The sequence below is a fragment of the Dermacentor albipictus genome, chromosome 5, assembly GCF_038994185.2.
Source record: "Dermacentor albipictus isolate Rhodes 1998 colony chromosome 5, USDA_Dalb.pri_finalv2, whole genome shotgun sequence".
Lineage (NCBI taxonomy): Eukaryota > Metazoa > Arthropoda > Arachnida > Ixodida > Ixodidae > Dermacentor > Dermacentor albipictus.
The window spans coordinates 62,692,460-62,716,970 of NC_091825.1; the positions used below are offsets into that span (position 1 = coordinate 62,692,460).

General features: G+C 47.1%; 1 protein-coding gene and 1 long non-coding RNA gene across 2 annotated transcripts; both read right to left on the reverse strand.

Moving 5' to 3' along the window:
* Positions 1–265: 265 nt before the first annotated feature.
* LOC139060293 (arginine and glutamate-rich protein 1-like) lies at positions 266–1,227 on the reverse strand. Its single transcript, XM_070539394.1, has 2 exons — positions 1,179–1,227; positions 266–1,086 (listed from the first exon to the last, which is right to left on the reverse strand). Exons 1-2 carry the CDS (start codon positions 1,225–1,227, stop codon positions 266–268), a joined length of 870 nt encoding a protein of 289 aa, XP_070395495.1.
* Positions 1,228–1,623: 396 nt separating this feature from the next.
* LOC135912363 (uncharacterized) lies at positions 1,624–24,366 on the reverse strand. Its single transcript, XR_010567633.2, has 4 exons — positions 24,045–24,366; positions 7,822–7,941; positions 4,437–4,656; positions 1,624–1,766 (listed from the first exon to the last, which is right to left on the reverse strand). It is a non-coding gene; the product is annotated as an uncharacterized lncRNA (long non-coding RNA).
* Between the last annotated feature and the right edge of the window lie 145 nt (positions 24,367–24,511).

Here is a 24,511-nt window from a genome sequence, read left to right on the forward strand (position 1 = left end):
TCGGTGTCGGCTATCCTGTCGTGGCTTATGGCGATGAGTGCCTTGCTGACTAGGGTAGCCGTTCTTCCGTTCTCTTGAGTCTCGTAACACGTGTATCCGGCGAGTGTTGGTGTCGTGCCCGTCTCTTGAAGCGATATGATGTCAGGCGGTGCTTGTTGCGTGTGAATGTATTGTTGGAGGAGGCCCTGCGTCTTACGGTAGCCTCTGCAGTTCCATTGCCATATATCTAAGCTTTCTTGCTTGCTTAAAGTTGTACTGGCCATGTTTAAGCCTCGGTGTTGTTTGCGGATGTGTCGGCGAGGGATGCCAGCGCGGGGCGGTGGTAGGCCTTCTCTCTAATGTTCTCGGTAAACTTCTGCTTGCGGATGCTGCTCCGGAGCTCTGTGACTTGTAATTGCACTTGCTGCATTTGTTGCTGCTGTTGCTGCATCATCTGCTGCATCATTTGCTGAATCTCTGCTTTAAACGTGGCGAAATCCTCGTTGCCTGCTTGCCATGGGGCTCGGGTTTGTACGGTCTGTGGCTGCGCAGGGCTGTTCGACCTAAGGTCTCGCACTGCCTTCGTTAGCTCTGCTATTTGGCGTTCTAGCTCTTTCTGCTTAGCGCGTGATAGCTCTAATTCACGTCTCAGCGCTATTTTCTCCGCGTCCTCCTGTCTAGGCTGTTCGCGGTGGCTGTTTGTGTTGTTCTTTTCGTTAGCTACCCCACCCGAGTGCGGAGCAAACCAAGGGTTTTCGGCTCCCCAGCTCACCTTGACGCCGCCGCTCTTTCGGGTAGGCTCCTTCTTCGTCTTCTTCTTCTGCTGCTGCTGCTGCAGCTGGCCTGCTCCCTTAATGGCCAGGGGCGGCAGGGGCGGGAAGGACCGTGACCGGCTCCGTGAACGGCTCCGCGACGCCCGGGATCTCGAACGGCTCCGCGAAGTCTCCTCCTCCGAGCTGAACCATCGCGGCTTCTTGCCACGGTCGTCCCGGCTGCGACGTCTGCTCCCGCGTCCGCCGCCGTTGTTGTCGCCGTTGGCCTTGCCTCGCAGGTCCCTGGCTTTCTTTAGTCGGTCTTGGCACTCCCGCGATCCGGTAGTGTGGTTCCCTTATGAAAATTAGTGTTGAATTTTAGTAGATATTCCATTGCCGTCCTATTGCTCAATCAACAAAATTTTTGTTGAAATATCATTGTCCCACTATTGCAGATTTGTTGACCAGCATTGAAAAGTGGCCACCGTGAAACCATTGTAATTTCATTTACCAGTTATTGCCTTGACTTTCTATGGAATTCCCATGGACGAACAATTGTATTTCCATGAAATGTAATGTGGAATACAACATTAAGTTTATGGATTGTAAAGTGGAATGCAACAATAAGTTTATGGATTTTCAAGTGGAATGCAACAATAAGTTTATGGATTTTCAAGTGGAATGCAACATTAAGTTTATGGATTGTAAAGTGGAATGCAATATTAAATTTATGGATTGTAAGGTGCAATGCAACATGAAATTAACTAATGTTGATATTCGCCATTGAGGCATGGTTTGGCCTCGGGACATCTTCAAGGTGCATTTTCTAGCTTTCCATTGCAAGGCCTCTTTCCCTGTGGTGTTATGAAAAGAAACAACTTCGTGATTAACAAAAAGCATGTGAATCATTCTTTTTATACAATAGGCCACAAATTTATTGAGCTTCAGGCTCTTTCATTTCTCTTGCCAGTACTGGGGAGATGATGTTCTTTATGTAGGAGAGGCTGGCAGAGGGAAACTTGGAGCATGTGTAGTCTGGAAAAGAAATACAGCATAAGATTACCGATGCATACAGGATTTTCTAGCTGTCTAATAAAATAATAACAAATTGAAGCCTTATGCTATGTTTAAGTGCAGGCCACACTGCTAGTGTCAGTCATAAAACATCATCACAGAGTAATTTAGCTACGTTGTGTACTTTGAGCCAGGGTCTGCAGTTATCAAGTGTGCACCACAATATTGTAAAGAGCAGAGGCAGAATGAAGTTAAACATCTCAGTACTGGCACCAAGCTCTTTGGCATGCATAAAGAACAGGTCAGTGTGTTAGCAGCTATTCATTGGAATTTTATATAATTCATTTGCACGTACAGGTAATCCTCTATAACGAAGCCAGTAAAACCAGCACTTTACTTCGTTGTATAAAAATTTCGTTGAATGAAAATTTGACCTTTTATAAATTCATTTATCCTCACAGCAAATTTCTCTTACCCAAAAGGGTTCGTAAACCTTATCAAATTATCGGGCAATCAGAAAAAATGAATTTCAATGACAAAAACAGTTGAAGCTTCACCCAAAAGCGGAAGCAATGATAGCAACACTAAAGTATCACAGCTATATGAAAGCTAATAAGCGTTGACATACAGCCTTGTTGCTAAGACACACTTATATGTCCCCGAAATGGTCCGGACAAATTTTGTAGGCACGTGGGGCACAGCTACAGTAAAACATTCGCACAACAATCTGTGTAAAGCATCTTACATTAGAGGGACCCCGAAATGATTTTGATGATTCTGTACAAACATACTGAGCCATTAGAGGATAGGTCCTTCTGATCATTATTTGACACATGTAGGTGCTCCGGTTAAAGCACATAATTTATTATAAGATTCCAAAAATTTACATTGCTGCCGATCACAGCACACCACTCGGCTGAATTTTCAGCCGCATCTAACCATTTGATGTAAACTGTCATAATGATGCTGGTAGGGCAAGCTATCCGACTGGCCGCCCAGCGCGCTTCATCAATAATTTTTTTAACTTTATGGTGAAACAATGTTGTTCTTAATAGTTGGAATGTTAGTGAATTTGTTTCTATAAAAAGAAAGTAACAGAAAAAGAATGCACAAGAAAAATTTGTCACTACACTTCTGGCGCACAGCAAGTGTCATCTGCTTGTGTTGCAACGTGCTCCATTTTTACGAGAGCTCCGCAGTCATTGTCGGTCTCAGTCCTTTCGCAAGAAACACGATTCGCCTTTGTTACGTTGAAGGCTGAAAACGTAACTGGCAATGTCAAGCTGCGACACCATGTCCCTCTGCAAGGCAGCAGACGAGCGAAGTGGCTGCAGTGCATCGGACTGTCGATATCGAATCGGCACCAGGATTTGCACGTTTGCAGCCGTCACTTTACACCGGAGGATTACTAAAAACCACAATAGTGTTTCGCGAGTCCGGTATTTGTGTAAATGCAAGCACAAGGAGACAGGGCCTGGCCGTTTGACTGTGCCGTTTCACAGGATGAGCAGAAGCGCAAACTGCACGGCGCAGCCACCTGATGGCACAGAGCTTGACCAAAAACAGTAACAGTAACAAAGTGTATTTTTCCTTACTGCTGGTGTAAATATTTTGCACGAGCGTAATCGTTAACATGTTTTTGTAAATCCTTAAATTGTTTTACGCCGAGACAGAGCAATATTAGCTCGTTGTTTGGCTGGTTAAGCTCTGCGCCAACAGGTGGCTAGACCGTGCAGACGAATCAGTCCGCTCAGCTGTGGTTACCGGAATGCCAGACACATTCGGCATTGCGACAGACTGCTCAGAATGCACTCTGCTTCGATAGCTCTCGCTTGGGGTCGACTGCCAAGCAACTGGTGGAGAGGTTGGAGAGGCTTCGCGCACTCGGTCCTAGAGAACTGGAAGTAGACGGCACGACGTGCCATCCTGACGCAGAGCCAGTGAAGGCGGAGCTTAGCCCTGATCACTTGGCAAACGAGTTGAGGAGAAAACGCATGGCTACGGAGGAGGGTAACTTGTAATCGTCAGTGGCTCTCTTAATACGCAAGGCTTCACACAAATTGTGGTGTGAATGATTAACTTTAGCTGTATCTTACGCATCTACAAAATTTGTCCGAACTGTTTCAGGGGCCCTTTAAGAGAACTTTAGCCAATTACAAGTTACCCACCTCCATAGCCATGCTTTTTCTCCAACTCACTCGCCAGGCTAAGCTCCGCCTTCACTGGCTCTGCATCGTGATGGGACATCCTGTCATCTCCTTCTAGTTGTCATGAGCCAGCGCACCAAGCCTCTCAAACTTCTCTGCCAGCTGACTGGCAGTCGATCCCAAGCGAGCTGTCGAAGCAGCATGTGTTGCGAGCATTCTGTCGCAATGCCAAGCGTGTTTGGTTTTCTGTTAACCACAGGCAAGATTTGGAGATTTTGATGGATAGGTGGAGGCATACACTAAATCCTCTCCATGCTACTATTGCTGTGATAAGGAGCTTTTAGCCTAGACGTCCGTGAGTGGCCTGATCGCTCTGTACGGTCCAGCTACCTGGTGGTGCCGAGCTTGACCAGTCAAACTAAAAGCTAATATTGCTGTGCTGGCGCATATCTCTTGCTAAGTAACGCACGAGGAGATGCGAATTTTTAAAATAATATTCCAAGACTGGAATTTGGAGTTGTACCACTAGGACTGACGTACATACCAATCACAGCTCGGATACGAATAGGGTCCAAGGCCTCCTTGAATGGCTGGTTTAAGTGCAAGTTGCTCTTCTCACCCAGGAGCGGTTCGTCCCGTAGCTCCTCAGGGGTGAATACATTCCACAAAAGAGCCCTGGCAAATTTGCCAAGGCCACTTTCGCATGCTCAGCATAGCTTCTCTAGGGTGCCTTGTTCAACACTCACACCGGCCCCAATGTCCACCTGGGAACATGAAAAAAAAATATCATGTGGGAGCTGTATAGCCCATAACCTTTTGCAGAGTAAGATTCAGAATTTGCTGGCAATGACACACCTAACAAAAAATTAAATTATGCTGTTTTACATGCCATAACCACGCTCTGATTATGAGGCACACTGTAGTGGGGGACTCCTGAATAATCTGGACCACCTGGGGTTTTTAAACATCTGTATCTAAGTACACTGGCGCTTTTCCATTTTGTCTTTATTGAAATGCAGCCGCTGTGGCCGGGATTCGATCCCGCGACCTCATGCTTAGCAGCCCAACACCATAGCCACTAAGCAACCACAGCGGGTGACACATCTAGGAACAAATAGCCAAGTTTAAAGGAGAGAAACAATGCGGTAACCTGCAGCAGTTACTGACATGACTTACAGCAGCAAGTTGTTTTTCATCGACTATCATTTTGCTTTATCATTTCTACACTTAAATAAAAAAAATGCAGATAACTTCCTCTATGCTTTATTTGGCTTATTATCTGTTGGTTTCACATGATTGTGTTTAACAAAATTGGGCCCCTCAGTTCCCTTTGTCTTTAATTTCATAATGAGGGTCTTGAATCAGGCAGGTTTGATGTCTTCAAATAGCATACAAGAGTTTATTGGTCAGCTGCCTGCTCATAAAGTTCACGTATGCGTCACCATTGGCCAAAAGGATGGTCCACATCCAATGGATTGGCATGAATAGAACTGGCTAACACACCCAGTTACACATAAACAAAATACCCAAGAATCTAGAAGTTGGAACAGTTGCCGCGGTAACGCAATTTGTAGTGAAGAGGTTGTGGGTTCGGCTCCCACCGGAGGCAAGTTTGGTTTTTCTGGCACTTTCATATCCATTTATGATATCTACACACAGCATAAAGGCACAGGAAAAGCTCAAGTGCATACTACTCTGATAAGCACCATAGCCCTCAATATAAGGTGACACTTTTTTGTCATGTAACACCAAAGTGAGCTCCATCAAGTGAAATTGTACAAGCTCATGACAATAAAGTTACTGTCTGGTGATGGTGTAAGTTATCAGTGGCTTAAAAGGATTCGAACGCAAGCTCACTGTTATGAATTCATCGAAGAAAACACGGATGAGAAAGGGAGACAGGACGAGTGCTTTTTGGCAATAGTAAGTACAGGTTCAGACATGGATGCTACACAGCACACATTATATTAGGACTATAAATGACGTTTCTAGCCAGAAACAAATGCATAATTACAGTGAAGACAGTGACAAGTTTCCTCAGGCATCAACCCTAATGTGTGCTTTCACAGACAAAATTGATATGAAAAATGCAGCCTATCAATGAGAGGTCATCCTGCCTTTTTAAATAAACAGCGATTTCTGATGATGCATTGCTATACCAATGTGCATGTTCCTGCCTTTGACTTGAAGAGACTTGGAGCTTGCAGAGAACAAGTTTAAGGATAGTGCGAAAAATTCATTTTTCTAACAGTACCATTCCATGCATTTATGTTAGCTAGCTAAGACAGAGGATATGATAGATATATGCACCTTTGGGCAAGCAACAAAAGATCCAACTGTTTGTTTGGCTTGATTTACAACCTTGCCAAGTGCCGTTTTAGGTCGTTTTGACTAATTTGGGTGCTTCTGCAAAATAAATTGGTTACGAAATTATGAAAGCAATCACTTATGGTTCTTTAGTATATCACAACAGACAGGTGCTTTTGGATTGCACCACAGTCAAAATGCAGCCACTGAGCCATGGCAGCATGTGAAATGAAACTGGAAGTGGATAAATGCACAAGTTACGCAGAATGAAAAAGCGATCACTCGCCACTTTGTTTATCTCATTGTGCTTCTGCTGTCCTTTTCCAAGTTTTTGTGCTAGCGGATGCATGCACATTTTATTTCTTTTCTCTCGTCCTTTGATCTCTTGTTATATATTGAGCCTGTAGTACTAAACACGAGCGTTACTGTGCCATAAGGGTAGTGCAAACTGATTTTATGTTGATTCCTTCAGTACTGGGGTGGTTACGAGCCTCTTCAGTCAAGCAGAGCTGCTAGATTACGTGTATTTAGTAGCATGTCGCTGTCTACTAACGGCCGGCTCATCATCCTTACACAATACTGGGCAGCTCATTCCCACCAACTTACTCGTTTGATATTTACGAGAATCTGCAATTATTATTATTTTATTTATTGCATTCTGCCCAATTCTAACTAGACTGGCACAAGTAGTCGGGTAACAAATACGTCGGTATCAATGCACTGCCCAATGCTGTGTAAGGGCACCAAGCAGGAAATTAGCAGACAGTGACATGCTGGTAAACACAAATAATCTAGCAGCCCTGCTTGACTGAAGAGGCTCATAACCACCCTAGCAATGAAGCAATTACCTTAAAATCAGTTTAGACTGACCTCTATTTATTGGCACAGGAGCGCTCGTATCCATGCATTCCGTCTTTGGCGCCAAGAGGCTTCCTGAAGTGAGATGTATTGTACATATTGAGATCGGTGGAATAGCACTTCAATATCCTTTTTTCTCCCTTTAAGCAAAAAATTATTCTAACAAAGCTTTCTCAGTTTAATAACGACACAATGAGCTATCACAAGAGGCAGTGTTTGCATATTTTTCAATTCATTGTTAAATTAGCACACCGTATAAGCTTTCTTGAGTGGTCGTCACATGTGTGCACTATTGTACCATATTCCGTCCAAGCATTTTTTTTTCAGCATTGTACAGGTCCTGACCATTTGCCTGATGCAAAATTTAAGCTTTTACTGGAAAAAATCCTAAATACAGGCCATTTTGCTGCCTTTCAATGGCCTATAAAAATGTTAGAAATGGCTGATAATCGACGAATGCATTATGGTGTAAAACTTCTTTCTCTTCATTTACCTGAAAAATTTTGTTGTGCTTTCATAGGAAAGGAAGAGTGTTCTTACCAGCGCCTTTTATGACATAGTTTGGCACTTTGTGACCAAGTTCACATGGTAATAACGGAAGCAAAAACCTTTCCGTTGAAAAACATGTTTCATGAAATTAACTTCTTTCTTATTTTGAAGGGTCTTCAACTTTTTCAAAAGCAATGGCAAGTGGTCAAGCACCAAGGTTAGGACAGCTGCTGACTGTATAATGTTGTGGCAACATATGTTTAAAGGCTTTTTACCATAAATGTAATCGTGTTTTTCTGCCATCCGCTTCATATGTTCCACTTCATCTTTTAATTCCCGATTTTCTTCTTGAAGTGCCTTTACCTGAACAGTACAGGTGCTGCATGGGTTGATATCTGAAATAAAAGAAAGCATCTATTTTTTTAAAGACATACAAGAACAATTGGTTTAGCAGTATCACGCGCACGAAAATTATCTGTGGGCAGTGCATTTTCACAGACTGTCATCGAAGTTATCAACATAATGCCTTCTTACAAACACGCCTTAATTCAATATTGCCAATGGTAGTTGACAAACTATAAAAGCACCATTAAATCAGGCCTTTGGCAATACCAGTTATTCGGTTGCTTGATTCCCAACTTATTCAAAGATTAAAACTGGACAACCAGTGATCAGTCAGCCTGCATGGTTGTTTGATGAATAATATTCGAATGTTCAGATGTCCCGATACTTTTGTTTACTCCACACCGTTGAACGGTTTCAATGGAAACCTTATTTAAAAATATATAAACACAGACAATGATCCCTTTAGAATAAAAACAGGAACAGCGCAACACAGGGCGAGCGAGTAAAGAGCACAGCACAGAGCGCTGTCCTGTACTCCGTGATGTGCTGTCCCTGTCTTTATTCTAAACATGAACCAACCAGCCCCACTGAACACAATGCTAACAATGATCACTTGCTTCATCATCATCAGCCTGGCTACGCCCACTGTGGGGCAAACGCCTCTCCCATACTTCTCCAACTACCCCAGTCATGTGCTAATTGTGGCCATGTTGTCCCTGCGAACTTCTTACACTCATCCGCCCACCTAACTTTCTGCTGCTCCCTGCTATGCTTCCTTTCTATTTGAATCCAGTCCGTAACCCTTAATGACGATCAGTTATCTTCCCGCCTCATTACACGCCCTGGCCAGGCCCATTTCTTTCTTGATTTCAACTAAGATGTAATTAACTTGTGCTTGTTCCCTCACCCAACTTGCTCTCTTATCCCCCTTAATGTTACACCCATCATTCTTCTTTCCATAGCTCGTTGCATCGTCCTCAATTTAAGGAGAACCCTTTTCATAAGCCTCCAGGTTTCTGTCCCGTAGATGGGTACTGGTAAGACACAGCTGTTACACACTTTTCTCTTGAGGGATAATGGCAACCTGCTGTTCACGATCTGAAAATGCCTGCCAAACGCACCCCAGCCCATTCTTATTCTTCTGATTGTTTCAGTCTCATGATCCGGATCCACGGTCACTACCTGCCCTAAGTAGATGTATTCCCTTACCGCTTCCAGTACCTCACTGCTTATCGTAAACTACTGTTCTCTTCCGAGACTGTTAAGCATTAGTTTTCTGCAGATTAATTTTTAGACCCACCCTTCTGCTTTGCCTGTCCAGGTCAGTGAGCATACATTGCAATTGGTCCCCCGAGTTCCTAAGCAAGGCAATATCATCAGCGATTCGCAAGTTACTAAGCTATTCTCCATTAACTCTTATCCCCAATTCTTATGCTGTGTCAAGTCCTGTACATTTGTGAGCCAATTTTTATTTGTATTTACTTATACAGAAAGAAGTGGCGAGCATGGCCAGTACTTTGTAGCGATGCCTTTTCTCGATGCCAATGCCTTTCAGTGCTTTTCGCATTTATGAGTGGCCTCTTTTAAAGCTCCGCCCGATATACAGCCTTGCTTGACCACTCACTAAAGCGAAGAGCACTGAAAGGCATTGTTATCGGGAAAAGGCATGGAGGAAGGAGAGCGTAGGAGAGGCGCCGGCCAACACAGACGTGTTGGAGGTAGTGTGATGGAAGTCGCATGCTGTTTTTCGCAATGCAGCACTGGTAATGGTGCCCCAAATGAAAACCTTGCCATAGCAACCATGCCCCTTAAGCTCTCGCTGCTGTGCTAGGCCTCTGAAAAGTGAAATAAGCTTGTTCGACCCGCGTCTTTCTCGCAGCACATTATGTTCGCAAGACAAGCTGACTTTGAAGCGAGGTGTGTAAGCTTGAAAGATGTTTTGGGTCTGTGAGTGCAAGTGTCAGCAACAGACATACTCAAGTATTTGCGGTGCAGGTCTTTGTCATCTTCTTCAACATGCCCCAGATGGGCACAGGATCGCGTCTGCTTCACCAAAACTGATCAAGAAGTTTCACAGGCATTGTTCTGATGCGCATCAGCAGCACACACTTCTGGCAGCTCATAGCAATGCAAGTTCAAAGCTCGTGCCTAACTGTTCTGGCGAACTGAGTGGAGGCACAAAGGGAGATGGCACACCAACATGGCTGCATTTCCGGCTTCAAAAATGTGGGGTGCGAGACCAGGCTAGTTGGTATTCCATGGTGAAGTAACTAGCGCAAGAGTGGACACTAAAAGGCGACAAGGACAGGCGCTTGTCCTTGTCATCTTTTTAGTGTCTCATTGTCTCATGTCCACCCTTGCGCTAGTCACTTCTTCAAAAATGTGACGTCAAGCCCTCCTACTTTTTTTCTTTCCTCCATGGGAAAAGGCATTGCTACAAAAATCGGCCCATGCTTGTCTTGACTAAGTAAGTCTGGTTAAGTACCAACCTAGTTTACATAATGAGATTATTCGCAACTAGTGATAAATGAGGGTTAGTTATTAAATTTACAAACAACTTTTTTGGTAATAGTGTAATGAACAGCCAGCTATGTCATCTAACCTTTCAATCTCCCTCCTGTACTATATATAAAGCTTGTCCCACATAGCTTGAGCCAAAGTTTTCAAAATGAAAGGCACTCCGGACGCAAGTTGAACCAAATTCATAATGTTGGCACTGTTCTAGAGTTACTCGGGCTGTTTTTTTATTTTCCCCTTAACTAACGGATTATTTATGTTTAATTAATCAACTTTTTAAGCATTGGCTGCAGACCCCAAGTGTGAGATGCAAAGTTGTAGAGCATTTACAGAAACCTCTCAATAAATTGTTTCCAACACGGTATATTTCACATGGCCACTTTTTCCGCGTTCCAAAGAAAGCCCACAACATATGAAAAAATACCACGTGGCGGGGCACTTGTGCACTGTTATTGTGCTGCTCTGATGCGTGCGATGGATGAACAGTGTCGGCTGCAGTGAGACTGGCCCGCAAGAGGCTGTTATGCCTGGTGTAGGTATCCGGGCATGCGGCTGTTATTGCAGGACGGTGCAAATGCATGCTGCTGGCCAAATGTTGCCAAAGCGATAAAGCATCTAAGGCCACAAAAGAGAAAAGATGAAAGCAGCATTTTGATTCTGCTTGAAAGAAGGAAAGGGCGAAGTGCGTGGGAATGATGGAAAGCAATTACTGCTGCTGGAATTTTGCCTTTGTACACAAATGACCTTGTAAAAGTTTTCAAATTGAACGATGATGCTACAACTTTAAACCTTAGGGCTCGAATAACAGTGGATAAGTCGCATGCGGACGAAACTAACTAATGGTAAAAAAACCTTGGCTATATTCAAGGAAGATTACACATGTATTCTTCAGACAACTCTTTCCATACTGGCCCCGTCTGCTCTCCTTCTCGCACTTACTGTCTACCAGACTTTTTTTTTTTTATCTCGCACCCCACGGATGCACATCACTTTGTGGTCGCAGTATCGGGTGGCCGCGTCTGGCTTCACACTTGTGCACCGTCACCAGCGTGTCAGTCCCCGAGAGAGTGCGCCCACAGGCTGTTCCAGTTTACCGGATGTAGATAATACCTTATGTACCTCGTCTGAACCAATTCCAGCGAACTGCAATGTTGGGGGCGAGGACTTACGGAGTCGCCATCTGTCAGAAGCTCCTCCCTTGCGTAGTATGAGATCACGCGGCGCGCTCCTCATAGGTTTCGCTTACAGCGCTAAAAAAACCCCATGTGGCGGCCCTCCTCAACATTTATGTAAGTACTCTCACAACGAGGGAAGTTTTTGACTGTCGATATAATAATCTTGGGCAAACTGAAAGCACAGAATTGTTTACAGACGCTATCTCTTTGCCGAATACATATGTACAGTGAGCGCCACTGCACGCGGTCGCCAGGATGGAGTCTCCCTAATTGCGTGAAAGGTAGGCAAATGCTGCGAATAAACTATGCGAAATGTGTTCTTATAGTGGGCTGTCTGTGTAACCAAATGGGGCACAACAGAATGAAGCCTCAATGCAGCGATCGCACGGGTTCGCAGCGACTGACTGCACGTCTGCATGCATGTCTGTGAACAATGTTTTGCTTTCGCTGTGAGCGCGTTTTCGCACCGTGCCGTGAGCTTTAGGCTGCAGCATATGAGCATTTTACAGTACAATGGCAATCTTTGTTGCATGGACGCTATCACAACTGTTCAAAAATAATTTTGTGATAGAGATTTCGACACCTACGGTGACTGTGATGTGCCATCGCAACGATTAAATCTTTTTTTGTCTTCTGAATTCTTGGACGTTCCAATATTATTTCTCAAGTTGCATCGCACTGTATGCTTATCGGTCTGCTCAGCGTGCGATTTCCCTGTGCTTCTTCGTCGTAATCCAGTGCAATAATTCATAACATAAACGTGACCATATGCCATGCCTTTTTTTTAATGTGCTTCTTGCCGCTCCCTTTCCGTTCCAGTGAACTTGCCAGTATCTAGCGTCAACAAGTTCATAGACCAAAACCGTCATGACATTAGCTAGGCAGTGGGCGCGGGCAAGCGTCTCGGTGTGCGTTTTCTGCTACTCACCGAACATCGCGCAGTCCTGACACCATAGCAGAAATCTTCCCCGCACCTGTTTGCTGCATACCGGAGTTGTAGGTGATGGCTGTCTGCCACTTCTAAGTATCGCGAGTCAAGCTTCATGTGGCTCTTTGTTCTGTGGCTACGTGTGAATAAGGCTGACACCAGGCTCCACTGCGTACGTCCGGCACAACGGCACCGAGCAGCAGCCTACCTTGCTGCACGCTTCCAAAGGCAGCCACTACCTATTAGAGTACTTTCAAATGTTGTCAAGCGGTAAAGCCTCACCACTTAATCAGAACTGTAGCACAGGTGGCACTTTAAACTTTCATTTTCAGCTCGCTTCGGTGCTTCCAATGCAGCCGATGCGGCCACTGTGTCCACGTGACCTCTCATATGTCACGTCACGCCGATGGTGGCATGAGCTTTTCCAGTGGTGGAGCTCGCCCCCAATATCCAGAGCTCCTCAGGCACACATATCCCTGCGTGTTCTCTACAGCAACGCTATTCAGCTGTGACCAACGTTGAGCAGCGGATATGGCTTACTCCAATGAGGAAAGGGAGGATATGGTTTTGGCTCTAGGTGCGTCAAGTGGACATAGAAGGCGTGCACTTTAGCTATTTCCACACTGGCATCCAGGTAAGCATCTGAGCTCAATGATGATTGTGCATGCATATGAAACGCTGAGACAGACTGGGACTTTTACGAAGAAGCAACATAAATCTTCAATCCTGGACGAGGAGATAGATACTGTGTCAGTTTTCTTCAGACCCACATGCAAGCGCTCGTAGTGTGGGTGCTGAAGCTGGAGTGCCAAATTCTTCAATGTGAAGAGTACTTAAGAAGAGGCAGCCTCATCCATACCACATGCAGCTGCACCAGATGTTGGAGCCCCGCTATTTCAAAAATCGAAAGCACTTTGCAAACTGGATTATAATCAAGGTGGAAGATTATCTTCCGCCGGGCTTTGCCAACAAAACATTGTGGACTGATGAAGCTACCTTCTCATGTAATGCCCACGTGGACATCCACAACACTCACTATTGGAGCAACGAAAACCCTCACTGGGTTTTGAAGACATTACCAATATCAGCGGTCGGTTAACGTGTAGTGTGGAATTTACGGTGGCACTATCATTGGCCCCCTGTTTTTTAATAACATGCTTACAGGCGAAACATATAAATGACATCCTTGATGGGGCGCCTGAGGATTTTCTTTGCCGAGTTCCATTGGCTAGGATATTTGGTATCAGCATGATGGTGCTCATGCACATGGCAGCACCAAAGCTTGCAAATGGCTGCATGAATTATTCCCGCAGCAGTGTATTGGACAGCATGGGCTCATTGCTTGGCCAGCATGGTTGCCAGATTTAACTCCCTTGCTTTCTTTCTCTGGGGCTACATCAAGGATCAAGTATACCGGACACCAACTACAACATCAGAGAACCTAAAAGAAAAAGTAAGACAAGTTTGCAACTCCATCCCTGATACCATGATCAAGAACGGCTTGGAAAATGTGCCTATGAGATGGTGACCTCTTCGAACACGCATTATAATCGAAAGGCACTTTTTGGATTGAAGGTCACTGCAAAATCATTCCGGCCCTAACGCCGCCTCCCCGCCCAACCCCATTACACTCCATCGGCAGGCCGCCAGCTCGTGTCCATTTCAAGAATAAAAAAGAAATAAAGCTATCTTCTTGTTCTCTTTCGTCTCCTTAGATGCTTTATCGCTTCGGCACCGCTCAGCCAGCAGCATGCATTTGTGCCGTCATGCGATAAAAGCCGCACGCCCAGATACCTACACCAGACGTAACGCCCTGTCACGGGCCAGTCTCGCTGCAGCCGACGTCTTCATCCATCGCACGCTTGAGAGCAAGCAACACAATAACAGTGCACCATTGGCCTGTCACATGGTATTTTTTTATATTTCGCAGGCTTTCTTTGGAATGCGGAAGAAAGGAGCACGTGAGATATATCGTGTGAGTGTGTGTCCTTTTTTGGGGGGGGACTTCGAGAAAGCATTTGATAACGTTCCTCATGAACGCCCGTTTCTAAAACTTTCATGCGTTAATTCTTTTGCTTTTGAATGGATTTGTGACTTTCTAACTAACCGCCAGCAATTCGTGCACGCCAATAAACAGTCTTCTGCCTACCTTCCTGTCAGCTTGGGCGTGCCTCAGGGCACGATCTTAGGCCCACTATTATTCCTAATATATATCAATGATTTACCGAGTGATATTTCTTCTAACATCACACTTTTTGCAGACGACTGCATGCTACATATATCGTCCAATTAACAACCTGTCTGACATTCATTCCCTTCGGTGTGACTTTCAACGGATCGAAATCTGGTGCAACGAGTAGCTCATGTCACTAAACACAAATAAAACATCACTACTTTCTTTTCATTGCCAGCAATATTACTCATCACTGAATTATTTGATCTATAACTTCGCAATTTCATGTGTAAGTGCGTACAAGTACGTAGGTGTTCATTTGTCATCACATTTAACACGGTCCTTTCATACAATGCACACTATGCTGGCCTCGCGGATCGCACTTGACGGGATCAAAGCGTCCGCTGTCCAGCTAGATAACGGGTCGAACGCAGTTGAACATTTAAAACAAACTTTAATTACGCTGAGAAGGTCAGAAAAGCAAGTCAGAAATACACAAAACGTTCAGTTTTAGCCCCGTAAAAAAGTGGTCCGGTCTCTAGGGCTGGTGGGGTGAGTCTGCCCGTCCCGCGCTTTTCCAACTGCGGTTTCCATCCCCGTCGCCGCCCCCAGGCACGGGAAACAACAGCCGACAAGCGTCGTCACTGGGTCCCATTCAGGAACCGAACGGAGGGAGCGGGGTCCTTTCTCTCGCGCACAGCTTGGATTCCGCGGGGGGCCAGTGAAAGAGAAAGCCATAAAAGTAAGGAAGGCTCGCTTCCCTCTTGAAAGAAAAGTCTGGCCGTGCATTCGCGACGCGCACAGAACACTCCCCGTCTGGTGTCTTTCGTTGTTAAGACGCCACCACTATATCACGGTCACAGCAAACGCACAACTTCTGTTGTTGGTCGGAAGAATGTTTTCACAACCCCGTCTTTGGCTGTTTTCAGCTCGACCTTGCGCACCCTTCCATCTGCGCTGGGCAGGCTTCGTGTAATCACTCCGACGGGCCAGTCGTTGCGGGTTGCTTCTTTATCCCTGAGTAGAACGACGTCGCCTTCTTTGAGGTCGGGTTTTGCTGCTTGCCATATTCGGCGTTGTTGCAAAGTAGTGACATACGTTGTGCGCCAGCGCTTCCAGAACTCGTCAGCCAGGTTTTGCACGAGACGCCAATGCCGTTTGTAGAGGTTGCTTGTATCTAACTGCCCAGTTGTTACAGATGCGCTTCCGTGTGTTTGGGTTAAGAGTGTCGCCGGAGTTAGGATTGTGGGGTCTTCGGGGTCAGACGAAGTAGGAGTTATGGGCCTAGCATTAATGATGGCCGCAACTTCTGCCAAAAAGGTTGCAAGAATGTCATGCGTGAGTCGTTGATGACGTGACTGCATGAGCATTGAGTCAAGAATGCGACGTGCAATGCCTATCATCCGCTCCCAGGCACCGCCCATATGGGACGCGTGCGGTGGATTGAATATCCATTTGCAGCCGTTTCCGCTGAGGAACTTGCCTATTTGTGAGCGATGAATGCCCTCTGCGCTGATTCCAAGTTCTCTGCAAGCTCCGATAAAATTGGTCCCGCAGTCAGAGCGTATTAGCTTGACGGGCCCTCGCACTGCTAGGAACCTTCGGAAGGCATTAATGAAACTCGACGTATCCATTGATTCGATCAGCTCAATGTGCACTGCGCGAATGCTTAAGCAAGTGAACATGACTGCCCAGCGCTTGCTGTTTGCAACACCACCTCTCGTTCGGCGAGAGACAATCATCCAGGGACCGAAAACATCGATTCCAACATTCGTGAAAGGAGGATCTGTGCTGATTCGGTCTGCCGGAAGGTCAGCCATCTTCTGGTCGTGAAAGCGCCCTCGCAGCTTCTTGCATGAAATGCATGCTTGCAGCACGGATGAGATGCACCTTTTACCTCCGACGATCCAATACCCAGCAGCTCGTACGGCTCCTTCTGTGAAGTGTCGGCCCTGGTGTTGCACGCAATCATGGTGGTGGCGCACGAGAAGCTTCGCCACATGGTGCCGACCCGGCAATAAGAGAGGGTGTTTCTCATCGTCTGGAAGGTCGCTTCTGTTCAAGCGGCCGCCGACGCGGATCAAGCCGTTTGCGTCTAAGAATGGGTCAAGCCTTCGAAGCGAGCTTGTCTTGTGAACCTGCTCTCCTCTCTGGATACAGCATATCTCTTCATAAAATGCGTCCTGCTGTACTGCGCGAATGATGACGAGCCTGGCTTTGGAGAGCGCCTCAACGGGAGCTACCTCTCCTTGTGATGCGTTCTTTGCGCGATGGGCAACCTGGATCAGACTTGCTACAGCACGAGTGAGAGATTTCCAGTTCGAGAGTCTATGAAAGCGTTCAGCTCCGAGTCGCTGTCGTCTGTTCACCTCCGTCGCCAGAGTGCAGACTTCAGGGCGTATTTCTTTGTCTTCATCAGGATTTAAGAGGATGAAGCTCGACGACCGTGCTTCCTCTTCTCGTCGTGAGAGAAAATCAGGTCCGGACAACCAGTTCGTGCTTTTAAGCTGTGCTGCTGGAATCGCTCTAGTGGCGTGGTCTGCTGGATTTTCCTCTGTGTGAACGTATTTCCATTGTTCAGGTTGCGTGCTGCTACGTATCCGCTGCACCCTGTTGGCCACATACACGTAGAACCTTCTTGTTTCGTTGTATATGTAACCCAAGACCACTTTGCTATCCGTGTAGAACGTGACCGAGTTCGGCTGGAAGTCCAATTCTCGTAGTATAGAATCGGTCATCTCTACAGCAAGCACTGCTGCACACAACTCAAGCCTTGGGATGGTGTGTTCTGGTTGTGGAGCAAGCTTGGCCTTTCCCATGACAAATCCGACGTGTCTGTTTCCTTGCTTGTCAGTCACGCGTAGATATGCCACAGCTGCGACGGCCCTTGTGGACGCGTCTGAAAATACATGAATGTCCCTGCTTTCGGCTTCAAGCGTCGAGACTGGCGCATACGTTCTTCGCACGTGAAGGTGTTGTAGTGTCTGGAGAGAGTTCTTCCACTCGTCCCATCTCTGCTTTTTCTCGTCCGAAAGCGGTGTGTCCCAGTCATAACCCTTCGTCACGAGGTCACGGAGAAGGTACTTGCCTTGAACCGTTATTGGAGCCACAAACCCTAGTGGATCGTAAAGGCTGTTGACGGTCGACAGGACTCCTCGCCGCGTATATGGCCTGTCCTGACGAGGAGCTCTGAAGACGAAGCTGTCGTCGCCTATGTCCCACAGCAGACCGAGACTTCTCTGCGTAAGCGACGCGTCTGTGCCGAAGTCGAGGTTCTTCAGTCCCTGGGCGTGGTCCTCTTGAGGAAATGCATTCAGCACATTCTGCCTATTCGAAGCTATCTTGTGCAGCCTTATGTTAGCCGTTGCAAGCATTTTCTGTGTTCTTTGCAGCAGACTAATGGCATCTTCTTCGCTCGGAAGAGACTTAAGTGCATCATCGACGTAGAAATCTCTTTCAACGAACTTCCTGGCATCTTCGCCAAATCGTGGGGCAGCTTGTTGGGCAGTCCGTCGAAGGCCATACGTTGAAACAGCTGGCGATGGGCTGTTGCCGAAAACGTGAACCTTCATTCGGCACTCTATGATTTCTCTGGAGATATCGTTGCCCTTAAACCAGAGGAACCTCAGGTAGTTCTGATGGTCCTCGCGAACCATGAAACTGTAGAACATTTGCTGGACGTCCGCTGTAACCGCAACTGGTTCTTGCCGGAAGCGTATCAAAATCCCCACAAGGTTATTCGTCAGGTCAGGGCCGGTCAGGAGAACGTTGTTCAGAGATACCCCTTCATACTGAGCGCTGGAGTCAAACACGACTCGGATTTGATCAGGCTTCTGGGGGTGGTGAACGCCGAATATGGGCAGATACCAACATTCTTCGTCCACGTGAAGTGGTGGAGCTTCCTCCGCATGACCCTTGATGAAGAGCTCGTTCATGAAGTTCACGAAACGTTCCCTTGTTTCAGGATTTTTTCGCAGGGTACGCCGTAGCGAGAGCAGACGAGACAGAGCTTGTTGTCTGTTGTTCGGAAGCCGACTTCTCGGTGTGCGAAAGGGGAGAGGGGCGACCCAATTGTTTAATTTGTCTTGGGTGAATTCACTATTCATTATCTTGAGGAATGTCTTGTCTTCCATGGAGAGAGCGCGCTGGTTGTCAAATTCTGTTGTCTCGAAAAGATTCGGGGCCAGGGTGTCATCCAATGTTGCTGCCAATCGTAAATCTTTTGAGACCTTATCCGCAGAGTAGAGAATCGGTGCCTCCCTAACAAAGAAATGTATTGGGCACGGCTCGAAAAGAGATGGTCGCCCACTGTCCAGCACATGGGTCTTGAACACGTTGACGCTGCCCGTTTTCCGCGTTCGACCAACGCAAACATCGCCGACAATGACCCATCCGAGGTCGAGCTTCTGAGCATACGGCGCGTTGTGGGGTCCGTTGATTGTCTGACGAACCTTGTGAGCTCTTAGGATGTCCCGGCCGAGGAGGAGCAGTATTCCAGCCTCCTCAAGAGGCGGAATGTGATTTGCTACAGACTTCAAGTGCGGGTAGTGCCTTGCAGCGTCAGGTGTCGGAATTTCATCTCTGTTTTCTGGAATTGCCTTGCACTCGAGGAGAGGCGGAAGAGAAAACTTGACTTCGCCTGACATGCTCTGCACGAAAAAACCATCAGCGACTCTTCCAACCACTTCAGTACTGCCGGAGCAAGTGCGGAGCGTGTATTGCGTAGGCGTCCCCTTCACTCCGAAATCGTTGAGGAGTTCTGGCCTAACCAACGAGCGATTACTCTGGTCGTCAAGAATCGCGTACGCTCTGACTGTTTTCTCAGGCTGAGTCTCATGGGTCACCTCTACGAGGCAGATTTTAGCACACGACTTTGTGCTGCTGCCAGCGTTTGCCACTTCGGTACGCCTAGATGTGACTCTTCTTTCTGAGTCATCTGTCGTACTGTCATCAGACCCACTAGCCCTTGACGGCTCTGAGGTTGGCGGTGCTGGGTGAAGCGCTGTGGCGTGGTCGGTGCTGTCGCATATGAGGCATATCACAACTGCCTGACATTGCCACTGCATGTGGTTCTTGGATGAGCAGCATCGTAGGCAGATCCCTTGCTTCTTTATGAAAGATTGCCGCTCCTCCAAGGTTTTCTCACGGAAGGCGCGACACCTTTCCAAAGGGTGAGGTTTCTTGTGATATGGACACCACCTTTTCAAGTCCTTCGATTCCGGTTGCTGTTCGTTAGCAGTTGCATCTCGATTAATTTTGGTAGAAGCAGGATCCACTTCTGTTTTCCTCGCTGACACAGATGATCTTTGCCGCGTGGTCTTGGTACCATTGTTTTCCTTCCTTTGATTGAATTCAGACGAGGCATTTTGTGGATGCAAGATGAAACTCGGGTCGTTCCTCATGCTGGCCTGATCTCTAACAAATTTGCTAAAGAAAGAAAAGGGTGGAAATGCAGTGTGGTGATCTTTCTTGTATTTCCACCCCGCCGACATCCAATTTTCTTGAAGTCCAGATGGCAACTTCGAAACAATTTTGTTGACCCCTCTTGCGGTATCCAAATAGCTAAGACTGGCAAGATACGGGTCAGTTTTTGCAGCCTCGAGTTCTAGCAGGAGGTCGCCAAGTTCCTGGAGTCTGGTATTTTCCCGGTAAGATATCTTCGGGAAGTCTTCCAGCCGCTTCAGTAGTGCATCCTCAATTGCCTCAGGGCGCGCAAAGACGTCGTCGAGCCGTTTCCACACAACGTTCAAGCCCGTTGAAAAGTCATCCACGTGCACCGATTTCAACCTCCGAGCCTGATTTGACGATTCAGGGCCAAGCCATTTGATGAGGAGGTCTAGCTCTTCTTGGGCAGAAAGACCTAGATCTCTGACGACACCTTTGAACGATGATTTCCAAGCGCGAAAGTTCTCAGGTCGATCATCAAACTTGGTAAGACCGCTTGAAACAAGGTCCTTGCGGCACAGGAATTTGAGGACATCGGCTAGCTCTGAGCTTGAACTGTTGTGTGTCGGGGCATTCACAAGCGGCTGCGGATCAACTCGTAAGTCCATAGGAGGACTCGTAGCTCCAGCATGCTTAAAACTTGGGTTGTTAGGGGCAGCATGGTAGTCAGGTGGACGTTCATCAGCTCGCAGACACATCGAATTATTCGCAGCTGTGTTGGCCCTCGGTGACGTGCGAGCATTGTTTACGTCGTCGCTTGAGTTGGTAACGGCCTCCTCAGTAAACGCGAGCGCAGAGTTGCGTAGGGCTTGCTGCTCATTGATATAACTCCTAGTCCGCAGCGTTCGGTCCACAGGAGGGAGCGTGCGCATGCGCTCCCCGCCATCCTGCTCCACGGCTGCCTCGAGCGCATTCGCCTGTGCGTTTGCAGCTGCCGCTTCTTTTTCATGCTGCAAAATATCCAATTCAGCCTCTATTCTTGCCTTCTCAATACGCATTGCGGCCTCTCTGCGACCAAACTCTGCTCTGGCCCGGACGGCTTCAGCTTGTGCGCGTGCTTGTACGGCGGCTAGGCTGATTGTTGACGAGCCCGATCGTCGTGACCTCGAAGAAACGCTTGAGTGGGCCGATAGAGAGTGCTGCGACGTTACCTCTTGTAAGCGGTCGCGTTCTCGTTGTGTAGCCTCACGTAATTTGTCGCTTAAAGTCACATAACGATCTGCGTCGATTGCTTTTTGAAGTTCTAATTCCTGCTGGGTTTCAGATCTGCTCGTTTTGGCGAGGAAGGTAGCGTATCTGGCGGCGACGTGCTCGTAGCGCTCATAGCTTGCCCGAAGCTGCGTTGCGGCGTTGCTAACGTCTTCCTCTTTTGCACATGACACTTTGAAAATAGCTGTCTCCACGTTCTTCCAGGCAGCGTCTATTCTCCGGGAGTGCTCTTCGCGGCTCGTTTCATACGTTTCTTTAGCTTTCATGGAAAACGTAGTTGCTCTTTGTGGTCGAATATTTGCCGTGGAAGCTTCATGCTCAGCTGTCATAATTTGAGACGTTTCAGGCGTCAGCTTGTCCTGATCCATTTTGGCGTGCGTGCTTCACGACGTATCTCACTCAAAGCGGACGTATGTGGTGAAGCCTGCTAAGCTGCGCGATGAAATTTGAAACGAGCCCACCTTGTCGTTGCCCTGTGTGCCGTCAGCTGCTCAACTTGTAGGCGATGCCGTGTCCTTGCAGTAGGCGGATGTCATGGTCAAACCGGAGGTCTTGCCGTGCGACGTATTCCACTGCAGCGGACGTTGAGTTGGCGGACGATGGCAGTCGACTTCACTTTTTTACTATGCTGGCCTCGCGGATCGCACTTGACGGGATCAAAGCGTCCGCTGTCCAGCTAGATAACGGGTCGAACGCAGTTGAACATTTAAAACAAACTTTAATTACGCTGAGAAGGTCAAAAAAGCAAGTCAGAAATACACAAAACGTTCAGTTTTAGCCCCGTAAAAAAGTGGTCCGGTCTCTAGGGCTGGTGGGGTGAGTCTGCCCGTCCCGCGCTTTTCCAACTGCGGTTTCCATCCCCGTCGCCGCCCCCAGGCACGGGAAACAACAGCCGACAAGCGTCGTCACTGGGTCCCATTCAGGAACCGAACGGAGGGAGCGGGGTCCTTTCTCTCGCGCACAGCTTGGATTCCGCGGGGGGCCAGTGAAAGAGAAAGCCATAAAAGTAAGGAAGGCTCGCTTCCCTCTTGAAAGAAAAGTCTGGCCGTGCATTCGCGACGCGCACAGAACACACACTACTAATGAAGCTAACCGCGTTCTTGGTTGTTTACATCGTAACCTTTATCTACCACATCCTTCTGTCCTACTTCTCGCCTATCACACAATAATCAGACCAAACTGGAATACACATGTACTGTTTGGGACCCTCACCAAAGTAACCCTAATAAAATGCTAAAATCTGTACAGAACCATGCAGCCAGATTCATTTTCTCAGAATGCTCATACCATTCTAGTCTCATCGAACTAAAATCTCGTGCAAACCTTGGAAGTCTTTCAGCACGCCGCAGAATAGCACGTCTGTGCCTATTGTTCAAGTTTTATCACACGTCACCTTGTACTCCTGCCATCAAGTCAGCACCAATCACGAAACAGCTGTATACCCACCATCTGCTCGAACCACTGTGAATCTTTCTTCATTTTTTGTCAAAACATTGCAAGATTTGAATTACCTTCCCTCTGACGTTGCGCTCCTCTCCAGTAGCACCGACTTCAATACAGTAATAAAAAAATTGTATATAACACTTAATGCATTTGTAAATAGCCCACCCCTCATGTAAAATCCCTTTACTGGGGCCTTTGCGATATTGTAAATAAATAAATATTACTTATTTTTCATAAATGCGTGACCATCCACCTGTAGAAGACCGGCAGCTCGAAATACGAATGCCTTAAATACGAATGCCCTGACACGCTTCGGCCTCCGCGGCCCCAACTCACGGGCCGCCCTGCTTACAGCTTTGATCCTCCCGCACCCCTTGGGTGCCCTGGAGAACCTGCGCCGCCTCTTTTGTTATAATATCAAGTGCTCTTCTGAAGCGTTCGTTTGCCGGTTACATGTCCCCTCCGGGAGCAGTGCTTGTAAAAATTCTCCAATCTCTTGTCGCGACGATAAAAGCGGCCCGCGACTTTTATGCGACACCAGTCAGAAATTTGCTGAAATATCGAGCAGAATGACTGATAAGCAGGCAAGCTCGCACGAATTTGTGGCTAGGCTGTATTACATTGCGCTGCTCGGGCATACGTATGAAAAATGTCAAGGTCTAGCACACAAACTGGTCGCGTCGATCATATTTGCTATGAGATGTTTTTTTTTTTTTTTTTTCCGTGTCTTAGTGATCAATTGATTGTACAATCGCCCAATTTTTTAACCTGAACGCGCGAGCATCGACCGGCCAGTCGATAAGCGCCGTATAACGGAGTACAGCGGCGAAGTGTGCGAGAATACGCCTGGCAGAGGGAAGCTGCATTGGACTGTGCATTGCGTGCACGCGCGTATTCTCGCACACTTCGCCGCTGTACTCCGTTATACGGCGCTTATCGACTGGCCGGTCGATGCTCGCGCGTTCAGGTTAAAAAATTGGGCGATTGTACGTGCAACACGCTACACCGGCAACCTGGACAGCGCATAAACTTTTCTGAGACAGATTCCGTGTAACGTGCCTTTAGTTGGGATGCATCATGTAACCACGCAAACGACAACGGACGAGGAAAGAAACACACAGGACAGGCGCGGATGTTTCATCGTCCGTTGTCGTTTTCGCGGTTACATGATGCATTCCAATATCGACCACCAACTAGCTCGCCTCTCCCTGTTAAATATGTTACTTTAGTAGGGACAGCCGTCAAAAAACACGATTTACTCACCGAAGGCAAGGAGTACCGCCGGGTCCGGTGGCGCTCCTTCTTCCCAACTGATGAGTTGAATACTTCTTTCATTGACCCCTGCTGCGATATGAGACGGAAGGCCACATCCGTGTCGGCCAAAGCATTCACGGGATACACGTCCCACTTGTTATCGTCAACTCACTTCGCAAGGACGTGAGACATCTTACGCTCCAGCTGTCCGAGCAAACAAACGCACGTGCCGAGGCCGGAACATAAAATAAAGAACCAACTTGACGGGAGGCAACTAACAAAAATACGTACGAAATGGCGACGGAAAAATGCAAACACGACGCAAACGAAAGAGATGGTATCAGTGTTTCCTGCTCACTTTTTAGATATGGCTGTGCTTGGCTTAAAATTATTTTTTTAAAAACTCATAACAAAAGCTTGAAACAAAACTTTAATAAATGTTTGCGGCCCTGTGAGCCACACACTACTGCCTAATA

Excerpts from the sequence above, each read along its gene's own strand:
- LOC139060293 (XM_070539394.1), bottom strand. The coding sequence starts at position 1,227 with ATGGTTTCACGGTGGCCACTTTTCAATGCTGGTCAACAAATCTGCAAT. Across the intron at positions 1,087-1,178 it reads TGGTCAACAAATCTGCAATA|GGAACCACACTACCGGATCG; the intron begins GTGGGACAATGA and ends AATTTTCATAAG.